General features: G+C 35.3%; 1 protein-coding gene across 5 annotated transcripts in view; it reads left to right on the plus strand.

Moving 5' to 3' along the window:
- The window catches only part of PIBF1 (progesterone immunomodulatory binding factor 1), a 125,209-nt gene that overhangs the window by 83,271 nt on the left and 22,941 nt on the right, over positions 1-18,997 (plus strand). For 4 of the 5 annotated variants that reach the window (XM_063335490.1, XM_063335479.1, XM_063335501.1 and 1 more), the window contains 3 exons: positions 4,170-4,272; positions 9,588-9,718; positions 18,468-18,552. In XM_063335490.1, the coding sequence (XP_063191560.1) occupies positions 4,170-4,272; positions 9,588-9,718; positions 18,468-18,552 (319 nt within the window). The remainder of the gene's footprint in view (positions 1-4,169; positions 4,273-9,587; positions 9,719-18,467; positions 18,553-18,997) is intronic. The other variant, XM_063335511.1, reaches the window with a different exon arrangement.

Genomic DNA, 18,997 nt, shown 5'->3' on the forward strand with positions numbered 1-18,997 from the left:
TGTATAGATAGTATAAAAAGAAAACATAACCTAAGATTGGAATTATGGAATAGTGGGGTGATTTAGGTTGTAGGGAACATCTGGAGGTCAGCAGGGTCCGATACCATGCTCAGAGCAAATCCAATTGTTCAAAAGCTTGTCCAGCTAAGTTTTGATTTTCTTTATGCATAGAGATTCCACATCCTTCACAATATCAGGTCAGAGTAATGTGATTATTTTTGTACAGAGTCCCATCTCCAGCCTGGCAGAGGAGACACCACAATTTAGAAGATGGTTCTCCCAGGATCAGACTCATTCCTTGCACTTTGAGTGTGCCTGCAATTTGCTCAAATGCAGGAAGGTCAACTGCATCATTTGTGCCAGTGGTAGACTTTGACCTAGCTGTCTTCTACCAAAATGAGAAACTCCACCATCATTGGTGGACACACAAAGAAGAGTACAAAGACAGGGCAAACATGTACCATAGCTTCACAGTGTACACTTCTGTCATTCGGGAGCTGGAAGTTCAGTTTTTATCATGTATAGCTGTTTTTTTTCTACAAGTATTAGTTTGTTTAGTTGTTTTTGTCCTCTTACTTCCCACCTTATCCATGATAAAGAATATTTAACATTGAAATTAAGGGATAAGAGAATTAAGGGCAATTCATGGTCTGTTCCTGTTTGCACAAAGATTTATGGGCCACATACTATTTCTTCTGTCCTTTATATTTGTTTTTCAAGTGAGTGTTGTCAATACGATTGTCAATCAGATTAGACCTGTTGTGCACTGAGTTACATATTGCTGACAAAAATCATAAAGATTTTATGTAGTACTTAACTTTGGCATGGCTTAATTTGCTCTTTCATGTTTTGAAGACTCTTCAGATTGTAAGATTTCTTTTTATATTGGAAAAACCCAACTCTAACCATCCTATGGTTCTATGAAAACTCAAAAAGAAAAAAATAAAAAGAGGGGGGCAAAAAAACTCCATAACCCTATTGTATGTCTGTTTTAAGAGACTGTTGAGAGTTCTATAGCATCATTTCCTAAAACTTCAGTTCCTTCCTCCTCCGTCAATAGTTCAGGAACTTTTCTGAGTTTCAGCTTAGGTGCTTCTTTTTCCCCACCTTATTAGGTTCAGTTTAGATTATTTATGTATAAAAGAATTCTGCTAAATCACCTTTGAAGGGTGAGTCTGATGACCAATAAGCCAGGATTTCAGATGTGCCTGGAAGACACTTTTCTGAGCTTAGAAGGGTCTCTATCAGAATGCCTCATATACTCCTCTTTTGTTCCAAAAGGCATTGGCAGATAAGGCTGATTTAATCCTTAATAATGATATTGGAGACTTCATAGATTTTCTTTATCTTTTAAAATTAAGAAGATTAAAAAAGGCATAAAAGTCTGTGTATGGTTTACCTGCTGCTGTTCTGACTCAAGGAAAACTGCCATGCAGAAAATATTTGTGATGCCTTTGTCTCCCTAAGTTTTAAAGTCTCTGTTACACCAACTTCTGTGTTTAGCGCTATTGAAGAAACACAAAGAAGGTTTTTTTTTTGCTCTCCATGGTTGCTTAAGGAAAGAGAATCTATTACAAATGTGAATAATCTTCTTTCTGGAGTCCACTACCTGCTCTTTAATTTCAGACATACGGGATCCTAAATGAAGAGCTCTTACAAGTTCACAGCATGCGCTTCAGTCTCTGAAACTTTGTACAAAACCAACTATTCAAGTATAGTGCGTTGTGGGGTCTATACCTCTTTGCCTACTTGCCAGAAACAGCTATTTCATTACTTTGAACGTAGGCACCATATGCCCATACTACTAAATTAAACGTGCCTGGGAACATTCTGAAGCATCGAAACCAAATGGCACATAGTAGCCCACTTCCATAAACGAAACTTTCAGTGTAGGTTAGCTGCATGCGAACTACGTATTGGCAATGATTGCTTGCCCATGCTAACTCTTCAGTTATGCCTAGCAACTGCTTGGGAGAGTGTTAATGAATGAATGCCAGAATTCTACCAGAAACACTCTAGTGGTTTGCTAACAATAAATTATCACATTCTTGAGCACTACGTAATTTTCTAGTATAGTTGGAATCGAAGTTTTCCGGATTAAGATGTCTTTGCAGATCAGTCCCTTTGTCCCTTTGCTTTGAACTAGTCAAAAAACATATTGACAAGCGTACTTGAAAGACCTGCTTGTGTTTATCCTTAAATACTTGCAAATTCAGGTCAAGTTCACTTAATAGTTGTAGCTGGGAAAATTTTGATGGGCTGCATTCCCAAAGTTGGCATGGGAAGGTATCCATGTTTTCCCTTGCTCTCTATTAGCTAATGTATAAGATCCCTAAGTGGAGATATCAGAGAAGTGGTTCATTTCTCTTTTGTACTAGATGGGATCTTAACATCTTAACATCTCATACCTCCTAAATGAAAATCCAAATAACTAGTTTGGAGAATTAACGTATTTTTTTCTCAATTATTGTTTACAGTCAAACACTCCTTGTATGAGGAACTGAGAGAACCAACCTCTTAGTGAGCACTATTGAGAATTTCAGCTACTTCCTCTCATACAAGGCGAAAGTAAAAGATTGTCTGTGTGAAAGGGTAGGTTTATAACACAAGTGAAGAATATTAAGACTTCTGCCAAATTTAAAAGTGTATTCCCTTTTACTGAGGAGAAGGTGGGGGTTATGACTGGCCAAACTTTCAGGGAAAGTTTATACACTCATATATCTTTACACACTCTAAGCCTCAGCTTAAGGGTAAATATAATCTGCCTGTCAGTCTGTTTTAGACCACTTACACTCTTACAGATTCAGTATCATGGTCAAGAACCGGGTAACACTTTGCTGTCCATTATTTGGAGACTAACAGTCTTACATTTTCAGTTTGTGGCTGGTAAGCATTTAGAGTCTAAGATCTGAACTGGAGTGACTTTTCCCTTTCTTCAATATACGAATTTCTGAAAAACAGCACACATTTGACTGGAGGGCTAGATTGTTATGGAGAGCCATTAGTCCAGTGGTTAAGGCACACTAAAAAGGGGTATTAGCTCTGTATGTCTTCCTCATTTTTAGAGCTCTGAATTTCCCATGTCAATGTTGTGAAATAGATTGGTAACCAGAGTATCTAAACATGGACACGTACAGTGATAAATCCTTTAGATACGATTTTGATAATAAGCCACGAAGCTGCTGAATCCTACCAAGATGGCAGGATTCATTACAGGATACATAAATTTAGACATCTAGTCATAGGTTTAACACAGAGACTTGGCATCTGACCTCCCATTATAACCAATTCAATTCTAGCCAATACAGTCAATGGAGTTTGGAGTACATTTCAGTTCACCATCCGTGAGTCCATTTTAGTGGAATATAGTCAGGCGAGGCTCTACAGACTATATTGAATACAACTAAATGATAAATAACAGCTTCAAAGATTAGGTTGGATCTCTGGATGTAGGCTCGGCAATTGCATACTGAATCTTCCCGTTGCTACCTATGGAACTATGCTGTTGAACTGATGATAAGCTCTTTTGACTTTGGACATGAAACATGCAAGAGGTTGAAGATCTAATTTTTTAACTAGGGTGTTTAAATAACTCAATAATCATTTGTCTCCACTTCTGAGTTAATTTGTGGAACTGCATAAGAGTTTATTTAAAAAAAAAAGTGGTCATAACATTTAATTATTTAGCATATTAAATGTCAGGCAAAACGAATTTTGCCTCCGTTTTGAAAATGATAAAATACTACGTTTTCCAGTGTTCTACTACAAAATCTATATTAATGTGCTTTTTTTTTTTTAATATTTAAGGAGAAGCTAATTACGGCGATTCCCTAAAGTTGCTAAAAAATAAATACTCATAACTAGTTGAAACATTTTGACATGATGACTGCAGTTGTGTAGTATTGTGCAAATTACGTAGGTAATTACTTTGTAAAAAATATTACAATGGCATAACTGTGGGAATGCTATTTCAGTGCTGTTAAATCTTGTAATATTTTCATTGTTTTTCTAACTTTGGCCATTCTGCATGTTTCACTATGAGTTCGTATATATTAGTATTTAAGAATTGGTGAAAAATTAAGGCAATCGAGTTCTGAAGTATAAATGTGAGAATTTCTTTTGCATATTTTGGAAAAAATTCAACTTGAACTTGCTTTTTATTGGCACAGTGTTCACTTGGCAAGGAGATTACTGCAGCTAGAAAAGCAAAACTCGTTGCTTGTAAAAGATCTGGAACATCAGAAGGAACAAGTAACACAGATTTCACAAGAGGTAAATTACTGCTACAAAAAATCAAATGTGTAGAGGCTATAAACATTGCAGAACAGCTGTTCATAAAATGAAATATTTTCCAAACAGTGTTTATTATCTATTTGATGTCAAAAACTGGCCTCATAATTAACCAAAACTCTATGTTAAATGTTTTCAAAGAAGTTTATATTGTATTTTGAAATGAAGATCAGAAGAGGGATTACTTTACAGGCTAAACAAGAATGTAAGCCAGACAGACAACGTTCTGATTTCTGAACAGAAGACCAGCTAGCCAAACTAGTTTGTTCTGTTTGATAGTTAATTGTTCAATGAATACCGTGTTACTTTTTACACAGCTCTTCTCTTAAATGACTTTTGAAGATATTTCTGTAAATCCTTTTCTACATTGTTCAGTTCTTGAGTCTTTTGAATATACGGATCTGGGGAATGTTTAACATAAGCTGCTTTTTAAAAAAACTAATTATTTTTTTTTACTTTGTCACAATGAGTTTAATTTCATAATCTTTTAAAGTTCTGTACGTAATACTTGAAATCACATATTACATTGGCATGGGGAATAAACACTAAACAAAACTCAGCTTGAAATCTCCCAGAATTAGAGCAAACTAATTTTTTGAAATATTTTTAAGATTGTCTTCTAAGTTTGTCTTAGGAACCAAAGAACTTTGAGATTTACTGTTAGATATTGCCGCCATATGGGATTTCTCAGCTGATCGTTTCAGGAATGTGGTTAACAATTTGATTTTAAAAACCATGGTAGTAATAAATTAGGATAACTACTAGGATAACCCACATACTTCATCGTGCAAATACTTGCATTTTCTACATATTTTAAAATTACATGGTTTCATGCATTTTATATATGCATATATATGATTATTTATATTATTTCAATGAAAGATACGTGAACAGTGAAGGTTTTGTCCAGTTGCTTTTAACAAATACTACAATTTATTATGGATTTTTCATAGATATATCCTAGTAATTCGTATTTGACTATAACATATATTTCAAGTCTTCTTGACTTGAAAACATCAAGAGATTTGTAAATCCACTGTTATCCTTAGTTATTTTCTCTATCACTATTCTTTCACTATCATTAATAAAATCTGTGCTTTATTTCTCATTTAAATCTGTCTGGTTTCTACTTCAATACATTTCTTCTTATCTACAGTGGGTTTATCTTTGCTTCTAGATCACTGATGAAAGATTCAGTACCAGAGACTATAGTTCAAACTCTTGCAAAATTCCCCTAGAACATCTTCACCTCATTTTTATTCTTCCATGAGATGTCATGTAGCCCTTTCTTGATCTTTTATCACATAATTGTATAGTTTAAATCAAATGCCATCCAGTACAAAGTTAAATGTCTTGCAGATAACTAAGGCACAGCTACGAAACCTGTTAACATCAAACTCATAAAGTTAAATAAAACCTTTTAAGACCTGCTATCTGTTAAACTCATGTCTGGCAGTCAGGTCTGAATGCTTCACCAGATTTCTTTCTTCTTTTTTTTTTTTTTTTTTTTTTAATTTTGCATATGGTTCTAGGCCATTTTTTTTGATAACCATTACTTAAGCCATTCTGCTTGCCATCCTTCAATATGTGCATGAAGAGTTTACAGTTGTTATTAGTAAACTGGAAAACAGTTCATCATTCTAATGTTATACAAGCTGATCATCTGACTCTTTTTCATGCAGAGAGCAAAAAATTTTAATGAAAACTTCTGTGTTTTCTTCAGCATTATATACAGTTTTACTGTATCTCTGCCATAATGGGTTGTACTGTTTATAGGATTTATTTGCTCCCATTTTTTTTGTTCTAAGGGTTCTATGCCTGCTAGTATCAACTTTCCCCTTGAAGTTGTAGCTCCTCCTGTAAATTGTCAGTATTTCATGTTTTATACTGATTGCTATCTGTTATCTTTATATAGTTTAAGTTCTTGAACTTCTGTTTGCTGTCTTTATTGCATCCCCTGGGCCAAGATAGATTTTTACTCCAAGCTATTGTCTGTCTTTTTTTTAGTATTTTTTTTTTTTTTTAAGAGGAAACCAGAGACCCTGTCTCTGGCTTACAGCATACTCAGGTAGCCCATTTTTATTCTTTTGGTTGACATTTTGACATTTTGTTCAGTCATCTAGATGAAATCGTGAACATGGATTGACAGTTGATGCCAAAGTGATTGGACCAACTTTTCTTTCGAATTTGGATTAAATACTGGTATTTCACCACAGTATTTATGATAGAACTTTTTTTAAGCTCTTTAAAGGAGGGAGGAAAATAAAAAGATTGCAATAACTACAATGGATGCCCTTTCTAAGATTCTTTTTTTGAACTGTCCTCAACCAATTGTTGAGTTCTGTAGAAAGGAATCATATTGATCTTCTGGGGAAGTCCAGCATTACCAAGAACAAAATACTGATTTCTCCATAATTTCGTTCATTTGATAGATGTCTGATATAATGTGCTTGCTTGAAAGTTGGAACCCTATGAAAAAGCTCAGCTGCTGAAAAAACTGATCAGTCTTCAGTTAGTCCCATTATAGTTTGTCGGGCTTTATTTAACTGCAGGATCCTATCTATTTTCAGGTCTGTGATACAACGTTAGAAAATAATTTTCCCTTAAAGTCCTCTTTTTGTTGCTTTCTATAGCACAGACCTGCAATGTTAAAGTAGGTATTGAGACTTATTTCATACTACAGAAGATTGTCTAGGCCATGTCTAGGACAAACAGAATAAAGGAATTCTTATGACCTGATCCAAGAAAGATCCTCAGGTAGTGATAATCAGTTTATTGCCTCTACATCTCACTTCATAATAATCTCAGTTGAAGTAAGTGGAAGGATATATATCAGCTTCTGCAAGTACTGCAATTACTACGTTTAGTGTCCAGTTTAAATTTTGGAATAAATTCACCTGGCAGAGGTTTTGCACAACAGTGCCAGAACTGATGGATTGACGGTCTCTTGTGTCTAGAAGGCTAATATGGTCTTTGGGTGACTTAAAAAGCAAATTCTGAGTCAGTACACAGTAAAAGTGATACCCTAAATAAAGAAATTTACTAAACTGATGTATTTGGCTTGCTGCTGAATGACTTTTTCGAGCCTTCATCATGACATCGTATTTGTGCTTTTTGTATGCCTTGATTGAAACATTTTTACTAAAAGCAGGTTGACGTCTCTCTCTGAAAGACAGAGTATAGATCAAGCTGATCAATGATGAAATCCTTCAGCTTCATAAAGATGCCCATTCAAGGATAAATAATAAATGTCCAATTGCAAGGTAGTAGATTTATCACTTAAAAGAATTACACAGAAATACTTCCATAATTCTTGTATATTAAGATGGAAAGAAATCAAGGTTGCTTACAAAAAATAATGCCTTTGCTCAAGGATAATGCTTAATACGTTTGTTTATATTAATAAAATTGATCCATTAAATGCATTTAATGCTTAATTGGTTACTATTTAATGACAACCTCTTTTAAATTTATAGTATCAAACAGTCAGCAAAGCACCACCATGGAGAGGGAATGGATAGCCTTTTTGTTACCAGCAACATGCTTTTTAGCTGGTAAAGTTAGCAAATTAACAGATGATTTAGCAGCATCAGCCCAAGTTTACAATACCTCAGTTGTCCTTTCCCACTGAAGTACTTGCATTCTTATCAGTGAGAACAATGCGGAACTTCACACTGTGTTGACAGCATCCTTTGAAAGTTCTTAGGCTATCAAGAAAAGGATTCCAAACAAGATCGGTTGGATTAATCTTCTCCTATAATGTCGGCGTCAAGGTTTTATACTGCAGTTTTTATACCATCCTAGATATTAGTACTCTATATCTTGGAATTACCTGTTTGTCATGTAAAGACTCTCTACTTCCTGAAAGGGACCTTTTTTGATAACTTGTACTTTTAGAAAAATAATAGTTTTTTTAATTGCTTATCAATTTATTGAAGATAATTAGTTTCTTCAAGAAGATGATTGCCTTTTTTTTATGACTTCTCTACAGTAAACTTGGGATTTCACTTTGAAATAGAATAGGTATTTCCTGAAGGAACTAATGTATTTAAATAATACTTAAGGATTTGTATTAATTTAGAGTATAGCAATGTTATTGTCTCTCATTTAACTTTTTAAAATATGAGGTAAACTCCCCTTTTAGTAAGGCCAGTAACGTGAGCAAGCAAAATTTTGTCTATATTCTGTTTTTTAATAAATGTGAACCATTACATTATAAGTTCTTTGCACATTTGACAGAGTATAGAGGGCAGTAAAACTGCAATAAACATGTAATGGAATCAGAGAAACAGTCTCATGTTTTGAAAATTGTGAGTAGAAAAATCTGATTTTAGGAAAGTCCTGAAATACTATTTAAATAAGCTAGGTCTATAGGAAGGGTTAGTTTTTTTTCCCCCTGCTTCCTTGGAACAACACAAAATAGGACAACTGGCTTCTGAGTCTAATTTTGGCAAATGCAGATTGTTTAAACTATTCAGAAATTTTATAAACTAATTGGAAAGCTTAACCATTTTCCATTGAATTTATTCCATTAGACCTGTTTGTATCTAAACTTTAAAATAGTTTAATTTATATTTTAAAGAATCTAGTTGGTATTCTTGACTTGTAGGTACTCCAGCTGCTGAAACTGCTAAATATTGATGCGGGATCTTAATTCTGTACATATTTTAGTGAATGACATTGTTTTATTGCTCAAGATGCAAGCTATATCATGCAAGCTTTTTAGACCTAGTGATCCTAATTTGTTCAGGGAATATGGCTAGAAAGGTTTATTTCTTACTTATGGGTATGACAGTTATTTTATACTACTCTTGTAAACGTCCTGTTGGATTTCACTGTTCATATACAGTAATTGATTAGAGGAAAGGAGACTTTTCTTCCATTACTACTGTGTTTGTGTTTAGATTTGTGTTTAAATTGTAATAATACACTGTTTTTAAAAGTCACTTGTCAACAAACAGAGGCCTTGTCTATGCTCATTTTTTATCGTCAGTGGAAGCTGTTACATTAAAACTCTTGAAAATGCAGATTAGGGAAGTGTAGAGAGCAGTATCATGATTGCAGTGAAAATACCGTACAATTAGAACAGAAAATTTAGAGGATAATGTAGTAGATAGTAATTTGAGGGTCATTTGTTTCAGATTTGTTTGTGAAATAACAGTTTGAGGTTTTGTATTGTTATGCAATTGATAATAATCCATAATATACAATAAAAATTCAATCATAAACAAGTAATTGTGCTTCAGAAATTATAAAATCTATAACACTAAACAGTAATACTTCTTTTTTTTTCCCAGCTTGACAGGGCAAATTCTTTGTTGAGTCAAGTACAACAGCCATATAAATACCTCGTTGAAACTGTGCAACAGAGAGATTCTCAAATAAGTCTACAGAAAGAACATATTGCACAACTTGAAAAAGATGTCAGGTAATTAAAATCACTGTTTCTTTATTTTAAACTGAAAGTACAATCATTTATGTGTTTTATCATTAGAAAGCCATATTGCTATTGGCCAGTGTTGACAATCCGTCATTGACTAAGTCCAGTCTTTATGCTGGAACTCTAGCATCTGTCATTTCTCATACTGTCAGAAAAATAGGTTTTAGGTTTGGAAAAGGAGGAACAACAGTTGGGTTTAAAGTGAGTTTCGAGTTGAGAAGAGCTCTCATGAAGTAGAGGAAAGTTCAGACGAGTAAAAGGAAAGGATGACACACCAGATGTACAAAAGTAAAAATAAAGAAATAAAGTCAGAGAAAAATAATACGACTAGTCCACCAGCAAAGGATATTTCGGGCAGAACTAGAGCAGACTTTCTCTAGTGGAGACTCTGATTTGCTGTTATATCCAGCTGTCGGAACTCGCAGACCACTGAGCAGCTTCAAACCTGCATACTGTCTTACGTATGTATCTATTTTGATGGTATGGGATAGTATTTGTTACGCCTTGAGGAATACCTAAAATGCTTATTATCCAAGTAAATCTATACATAAATCAATACATTTATAAATAAACTGAAATATTAATTCATACTTTCTGACAAGATATCCTTCACTTGTCTTAACTTTGATTCAGTAAGAATAGACCTTTTCTTATTCCAGAACCAGGTGTTTTTAATATTTTCCTAACTTGATGTATTATAAGAAAAACTTCAAAGTTAAATTATATTTTTCCAGGAGATGAAAAATTATAACGTTCTCTATATAGGCAGGATCTTACTTTCCAACTGTGAATAAAATTGTCAAAGAATTGATCACTAGCAAATTAAATTTTCAGATTATGGTAGCATGAAAATGTCTTCCATTATTCACATAGTTGTCCAAAAGTCTCTCAAAAGCAAGGAAAAAAAGGGAGCCGATAGGTGAGGTCATTTCTGAAAGTGTATCTTTCATGCCATTGAAATATATAGGAACTTAAATGCGTTATTAACATTGATTCTCTTGAATTTTTATGGCTCATTACAAATAATCTGTATGCCCAGATATTCTTCCTAAATTTAGCCTACAATTTAAGGCACTTAAATTAGGAACTTAGTCATGTCAGCTTTCCTTAGTAGTTCATGGCGGAAGTGGCATCTCCAAAAAGCAATTCAGATTTTGGATGGAGTGAGTCATTTGCTGGAGATGCCTGTTACTCTCCATTAACTATAAAGGGAATTTTTGGCATCTTAAAGTGCCTGAGGTTAAGGAAGAAAAGGGATCTGCACCACAGTGCAGGCATTCATGGTAAACATACCAGCACTCTACTGTGGTGAGCGGGGGTGTGCTCACCACTAGTCCATGTTTCTGTAAATGAAAGTGTGGTCTGACAAAAAATATTTTTATCCTTAATGGTTTTGTAGCAAATAAGTAACGCTTACTTTGCACATCAAATGTTTTGGTAAGAAGTTTTTTCATGTAGTTTCCAATATTCCTTGTAAACTAAAAATAATTATTCCCTTATCACAAGTTTGCCTCCACTTTTCTACAGTTTCATAAGCCGGTGAAATACTTGGAAACAGCCTGGTTTAGGGCTTTTGGTACTTACCAGTAGTCCCTAATTTCGCTATTCGTAACTCCACATTTAAAACAAATGTCCTAAATTGTTAGCTGATGTTCCCTGGAGCACAGGAGAAACCATAATCTGGTATAAAATTGATAATGTTGGTCCTTTGCTTTCCCATAAGTGAGAAGAAGGTTAGAGGAAGGGGTTTCTAACCAGAGAACCATTACATTCCAGCAATCTTTTGTCATGAGGATAGCCTTGTGGAATCTGCTGATGACGGTTTTAAATTAAAATATCCTTTAGGTGATTTCAGATTACTTTGTGGACCAGTCTAGCTCCCAGCTATTCCAGAACTGAATCAGAACGGGATTTAAGTAAATTAATGATAATCCCTACCAAATATATGCCAAGTAAAGCTCTGCAGGATCAAAAGATTTAGATCATTATTCCTAGCTGTCTTTCTTAGTTCATTAAACAGCATTTTGTTGGTTTGCGTGTGGAATATTTTTGAGAGGATGAGTAGAGAATTAGTGCTCCTCAAGGAGGGCCCTAAGTTTCTGCAGATAATATTGGCGCTATTAGAAAAGTAATAGTGAAAACACTAAACATGGTTTATGAGGCTCGGTTTCTCTGTATCTCAGAGCTAAGGGAAAAAGTTAATATTTGTAAAGCCACTTAAAAATGAAATATTTTTTTCAACCATTACCTATAATTAATAGCTAATACTGCAGCTCTGCAGTAGCCTTGTTAAATTGAGGTTTAATTTATGCTGCAGTTACACAAAGTACGTTATTATTCTTTAAAATTTTACATGCAATATATGCATTAGTTTTATTTCTAGAAAGCAATTTCACAAGTACCAGCTAATGGAAAAATAATGCTCAAACTCTTGTTTCCAGACAGACCTTTAAAAATGCTAGTGATTTTTTTGAATTTTTTTTTTAAACCTTGTGTTTGAGTACCAGTTTGTAGACAATTTAACATAATGTTGATATGCCTGCACCACGACGATCAAGACTGAATACTTAGTTTTATCCTCACAGATACATTATGCTTGATCATGCTTTTCCTTCCTTCGTGTTTAGTGCACAGAATCTATGGTGGAGGAGTGTTCTTTTTGTATTGGTTTTTTTACCTCATCTGCTCATCAAGAGAGATGTTTCTGCGTTGTATAAATCATCAATTCCCTAAGTAGAGCAGTTACATCTGTGTTGTCAGTGCCAGCATTCTCTACCACCTCTCACTTAACTTGAGAGTGGAGGGATCAGTAAGGACTAATTTTCAAGTGAATTTACTTTTTTAAACTTAATCCTTAATTGCCTTCTGTCCACAGTGATGACAGCCAATATTCTTCTACGAACTTACTCCTAGGCTGGTTAGGTTCCAGCAGATTTCTCAGGATGAGTCAGTACTTTCTTGCAACCATATAATTCCTTTGCAGCAACCTCTGCAGTGCTTTGTATTTCCTTGTCTATTGAGAAGGCTGTTGGTTGCTGTTGGATGTGGTTTTGATTCTGTGGTGAAATAGACAGTCTTGATGAAATCAGCACAAGAGGAAGGCAACTATGAGGAAGGCTATCTGTGACAGGCTTCTCCTTAGTTTGGGCTGTGGGTGTTCTTGTGCCATATTTTTACCGATTTTTTGCAAAATGGCCTAAAGTGACTTATAATGTGATCCCTTGACAGGCAACAGATATGTTCAGGATTCTCTGCACTGCATCATTGTCTGAAAGTGTCATTTCTAACAGCAGTTATTTCTACAAGATGAGTAGGACAGATTCAGGAAGATCATTTTGATACAATACTCTTGAGAAGTCCTGCAGATCCATCTAAGTTTCCTTCCAATGTGATCTTCAAAGTTCACTTTAACCAGAGCAGCTTACATGCCTTCATCCTTAAGCATTATACCTCTAGAGCTAAGTCTGTCTTTCAGACCCTCCCTATCAAAATGTCTTCCTTACTTGGAAGGACTATTCAAATAGTAATCAAGGTTGCTTGTATCAATAGCTGTCAAACTGAATCATAGAATCATAAAATGGTTTGGGTTGTAAGGGACCTTTAAAGACCATCTAGCTCCAACACCCTTGCCATGGGTAAGGATGTCTTCCACTAGATTAGCTTGCTGAAAGCCCCATCCAACCTCTCTTTGAAAGGAGAAGTAGTCAAAATAGGTACCAGACTGAATCAAGGCCTTAAAGTGGTATATTCCACGAGAGCTGGAGCTGCTTTGGTGGCTTGTTGAGAAGTGTGTTCTGAACACCTTTCACACAGATCTGGGGATCTTTAGCCATACCTTCACTAAGAGCTGCAAGAGCTATTGCAGTTGGAGTAAATGCTTAGCTGAGCAGCTGTCATTGCTGTTAGTTATTTGCATGAACAACTTGGGGACCCATCTCCAGGTTATTACAGGTGTGTAATGTTACTGCTTAGATTCAGTGTGAAGGCACAAGTGTATTACCACTCAAAGATAAAAGGAGAGGTTGTTTAGGGGTAATCAAAGCTCTACCAGATGTTGCCCACATGTATGTTCCCTACCAGTCTCCTTCCGATCCCCTAAGAATTCTCCCAGGCAGGCTGCAGGCTTTGCTGGCACTTGGCTGTGGAGAGAACCAAGCTGGCCCTGGGAGCAGAACACCTCGTGTGCTTGTGCACTGAGCCATGCATCTGCAGATAGGCTTCAGATACAAAACCTCTGGTCTTGAGTGATAGGGCATCTGCAGGGTGAATTTATAGGTGCTCCACATATCTCAAAATATTCTGTTAAGTAACCTGTCACTTATGTCAGTCCACATAGCACTCTCGTTAATAAAAGTAAATAGCGATGGTTAAGAGCAGCAGTGGTATATATGAGGATGACTCCTTCCTACTATAAAGAAATCTCTCTAGCATACAGTTCTTTAACCAGAAAAGAAAACATCGCATTTAGCACTCCTTTTGGAAAGAAATGCCTTGTAACTATGTCATGCTGTGGGAAAACAAATCTCTGAATTTCATTCTTATGTATGTAGTGAAGTAATTGTAGTTTTACTACATAATTTTCTGCTAAAAACATCTAGGTTTATAAATAACTGGAGACATTAAACAGGACTTTATTCATAAAGAGCAGGTATTTATTTTAAATGTAGTTACTCAAATTTCTCAGTACCATGGTTGGTTTTAAAAGTGGTTCACTTACCCAAAAGCACTCAAAAGCCTAACTGTGCAGCAAATCTAGAAGCAGTACAAGGATTTTGCTCACTAAGAAGCTATGCACTGAAATGTTTCTTACCTAAACATTTTGGGTTCTCTAATTGCCATCCAAACATTATAAAGCTCAGCATACAGCGTTAGCTGAGTTTTTCCCTATCACAGAATGGGCAATGAGTTTTTTTATGAGAACGTTACCATTCTGTGAAGTATGCATCATCTATTCCAACACTAGTGCGTTTTACCTGAGAAATGGTCCATTAGTAGAAATATATTTTTTTTTTTCCTACAAATGAATGTTTTCTGACCTGTCTTGCAACTTTTAAACACCTGTTTGGGGTTTTTTGGGTTTTGGGTTGTTTGTTTTTTTTTTTTTTTTTTTTTTACAATTTGAAAAAGTAATTTATTTTCAATTTGAACACTTCACAGATGAGTTTTTAAGTCACCTGAAGCACTCCAATTAAAATCATTAAGCAATGCCCTACTAAATGCCTTTAAAAATCTGATCTGTGGTTATTTAGCTGCACAATGAAAGATCACAAATTTTTCATGTATTCTCTCTTCTAAAGAACTTTTATTTGCAGATTTTTATACCTCCTTCTCTAACTACATGACTTAAAAAGAAAATTTGTGTAAGCATATTATCCAGAACATCTAATAATAGAAACTTCTGAACAGGATAGTAGCTAGTATATTTAGTCCAGAGATTTAAAAGATGGTTTAATTGCCTAAATTCAAAAGGCTTTAAGTGTCTGAGACCGGGAATTGTTAGTCTCCATTCTCCAGAAAAACCAAGTCACCTAAAAATGTCTTATTTATGATATCCAAGCTACCTTGGCTTTAGAACCTGGGTAAAGTGAAACAAAACAAGCCAGTGGTTGCTGTGAGCAATGTGTATGCATATGACAAGTGTATTCCGTGGTAAGTCCTGCATTCCTGGTACCTGGATTCATACCTGGCTAGGTTTTGAAAGCATGATGGAATGAAACTGAATCTCCTCCCAGATATTTTGGTTTCTTCTGGAAAGCCAGGCACACAGAAAGAGCAAGAGCTGCAGCGCTTTTCAGTTAATTCTCCAACCTGCACTTTTGGGACCATAGTTATATGATGTATCACAAAGGGCACCTTCTCCACACTCAGGACGGAGCAGTCTGAGACCAGGACTGTGGAGCAGAGCACAGTCTATACTTGCCCTTCAGTGTAAAAACAATCATTTGTCTTGTTAAATAACTCCAGGGATATTAGATCATTTCAACGCAGTCCCTTTCTCACAAGCGTTCGCATGATTTCACCCCAGAACAAGTCATTGGCAGCTTTGTTTTAATGTTTAGTACTCTAGTACTTTAATACACGTCTATTATCATTAAAACTTAAAAGTATGGTTAGTTAAAGACAGTCAAGAAGATCCTGTCACTTCAGATGGAAGTTACAACCCTTGAGCTCAGATGTGAGAAGCTGGTTTGTCTAGTCTCATAGATTGTGGTTTCAGAACCATAGCAAGACAGTTGAGGCACACAGTCACCAAATGGAGCAGTCTCATCCTTACCTTCAGCTCTGGGTTTCCACTGTACATGGTAAATCAAGTTGTTTTGGTGGTCCATGTGAAAAATAACCTTTAAAAAAAACTCCAGCTTCCATCCAGATCAGTGGAGTGGCCTACGCATATGCGTGTGGTCAGAAATTTTCTAGTACCAATGTAAAGAGCGGGTCACCAGTATGTGAGTAGGAAATGGTGATCTTTCAGAAACAGTTTTTGCTTGGGTCAGCTGAAGTGAACTGTAAAGCTGTCTGATTTGTTACACTGCCAGTTAAAACTGGATTAGTTTAAACTACTGTTTGATGGAAGTGCAGGTAGTTTAAATCTAGAACCTCCTTAACTGCTGTTATCCGAGAAGCTTGTTCAGAATGTTTCCATAATAGGGGCTGAAATGGCCAGTCTTCCTCCAAAAATCGAACTTTTGAAGGAATTTCTGCTTTACTTGGTCATTACAGGTGTGAATTTATTAACATTATGTCTGGTAACGCTGCTTTGTCTCTCTGTTAAATGTATATATGCCTCTTTCGCAGTGTTCTTTCAGAAGTATGAATTATTTCCTTCTATCTGCAATGATGAAAAAGCATAACTATTGAAAAACTACTAAATCTGAAATCTGCATGTGCTTTGGTAATTGTATATTCGTATGGATGACAGAAAACACATCAAGTGCTACTGAATGACGTAGCGGTCTAATTCCTACATTTGACCACAAGCAAAGAAAATTAGAACTGCTCCACATGGATCAGTCATGTCATATTGTTTCAGAAGGCATAACTAGTATAACTTGAATAGATTCTGTCCTGTAGATGAAACTTAACCTTGAACGTGAACTTCTGGTTTAGTCACGAACACTGATGTTTATGCTTATTCAGTGCACTATTTAAGGCATAAAGGAACTTTTATTATTGTTTCTCTAATAAGTTTTTGAGTCATTCCCTAAAAGGATTGGTTTATGCTGTTAGGAAATACAGAAATGCAAGAACGCCTGACATATCAGTAAGTTAAAACATATGAACCCAGAAGAAAAAAAAAAATTACAGCAAATTTCATCATGATTAAAATTGTCACAGGAAGAACTCTTGGAAATATTAAAATATCCGTGTAGTTTTCCATAAATGTTACTACTTTCCTTTTAAGTAACATAGACAACTAAGCAATTTGGCCAAAGCATACAATTTTTCTGAGAATTAATGAATGCCTAGAAGGAATTGACAGTCATAATTTACAGTACTGAGCTTGCAAGGAACTGCCAGAAAATCTCTGGGGCAAAGGATGACGTTGCTTATTTGAAACAAGCGGATGATACACAACCAAATAAAGAAAAGGTTGATTTATTTTGTTGATCATTTCTGGATTAAATTCTGGGAATATTAAATAATGTGTTTGCAACGTGCGTAATTGCTCCCTTCCATTTATAAAATTTTAATATATTTGCTTTTGAACTCCTGACCTGTATTCAGGACTACATATTTGCACTCCATATGCAGAACTGCATTTTGCATAGTTGTTAATTTATGTTATAGTTTATATTGTATAGCCTATTTACTTAAGTCATGATAATAGCATATGTAACATTTGTCTTCCAAGGAAATCTCTGTGGCTATTTTAATAAACTAGATTATATAGTGGCATTTATGTATGCGTTAGCCTGAAGTTTATTGTTGGAAACTGATGTTGGGACTAAATATGAAAATACATTTAATTATATTAAAATTGCTGCCTAGAATCAGAATGTGTAAGTTAAACATTTCAAATGTCCATATTCTATAACTGAGAAAACATTTCTGTAACTAAGAAAATGAAGAACAATTGAAGTTAAACTTGACATTGTGCTATAAAAGCATGCCTTCGTGCTAAAACAGTTTTCATACTTGGTTCACAAGACAAATTTGATCCTATGCATTCTCCTGAAATATGAAATAAAAATGGCAAAAAATCATTTGCAATTTCTGCAGAAATTACACAGCTAAAAGGGGGAGCTGGATGTTTTTCTTCCTTGTATTTCTTGTTTTCTAAATACGGTAGTATCAAAAGAGGTGATACTGAGAGAACAGCGTGTGCTGATGCATACAACAAAGAAATACACATTTTGACATCGAAGTGTAGATATTAGGAGCCTTACTTTGCTTGTAAAATGAGTTCATTTTGCCTAGAAGAAACCAAGAGATAATAATAGAAAATTCTGATAATTTAAAGTACCCTTCAGAGAATCAAACCCCCCCCCATATTTTATGAAGATTTTGAATAGTTTTTGTTTGACTAAAATAAGATTTTTATGTATCAGTCCATTCCAGCTCATTTATAAAAATTCCAGCGCTTGAACACAGTGAAGAATCATTTGATACAATTACTTGAGCACATTTTCATTGTTGCCAGTATTTAGCTTTAGAAAAATGCATGTTTCAGCCAGAATACAAGATTAAAAGAGATTATCTGTTGTTATTACTGCATTTCCTATCCTCTTTCTACCAGTCTTTTAAATAAAGAAAAGACAGCTTTGCTGCGTGTCAAGAATCAAATGGCAGCAGATCTGGAGAGACTTCTAAATCACCGTGAGGTAATCTTCCTGTTTTAGCATTACTACCATAAGTGCATTTTTTGTCTTCTCGGCCTTCAACGATGGGGAAAAAAATCGGTTTACTTGGGTTTGATTTGTTGGGGTTTTTTGTCTGTGTAGTTTTCGGAAACACGGGTGATTGTGTTTGTTGGGCACCCAGGAGGCTTTCAGGTGTACTCTCAGTTGCTAAATTCTCTCTGTTGACTTAGACTCACTGTTCTTTCTTTTCTTATGCATACAACAGACATGCCCAGCAAACTGTTTAACGTTTTCAAGCATTTAACAAGTATTTAGATAAAGGTGATGAAGTCGCTACACACGTAACCTGCAAGGCCTGCAATGTGCCACAGTATGCGCCAGGATCTCTCCTTGCTCCCCAGTCACTGAGACCAAAAACCTGGACAAAGCATGGCACAATTCGTTTCCAGTACACACATCTGAGATT

This window comes from Chroicocephalus ridibundus, chromosome 1, assembly GCF_963924245.1.
Source record: "Chroicocephalus ridibundus chromosome 1, bChrRid1.1, whole genome shotgun sequence".
In the NCBI taxonomy this organism is placed as follows: Eukaryota; Metazoa; Chordata; class Aves; order Charadriiformes; family Laridae; genus Chroicocephalus; species Chroicocephalus ridibundus.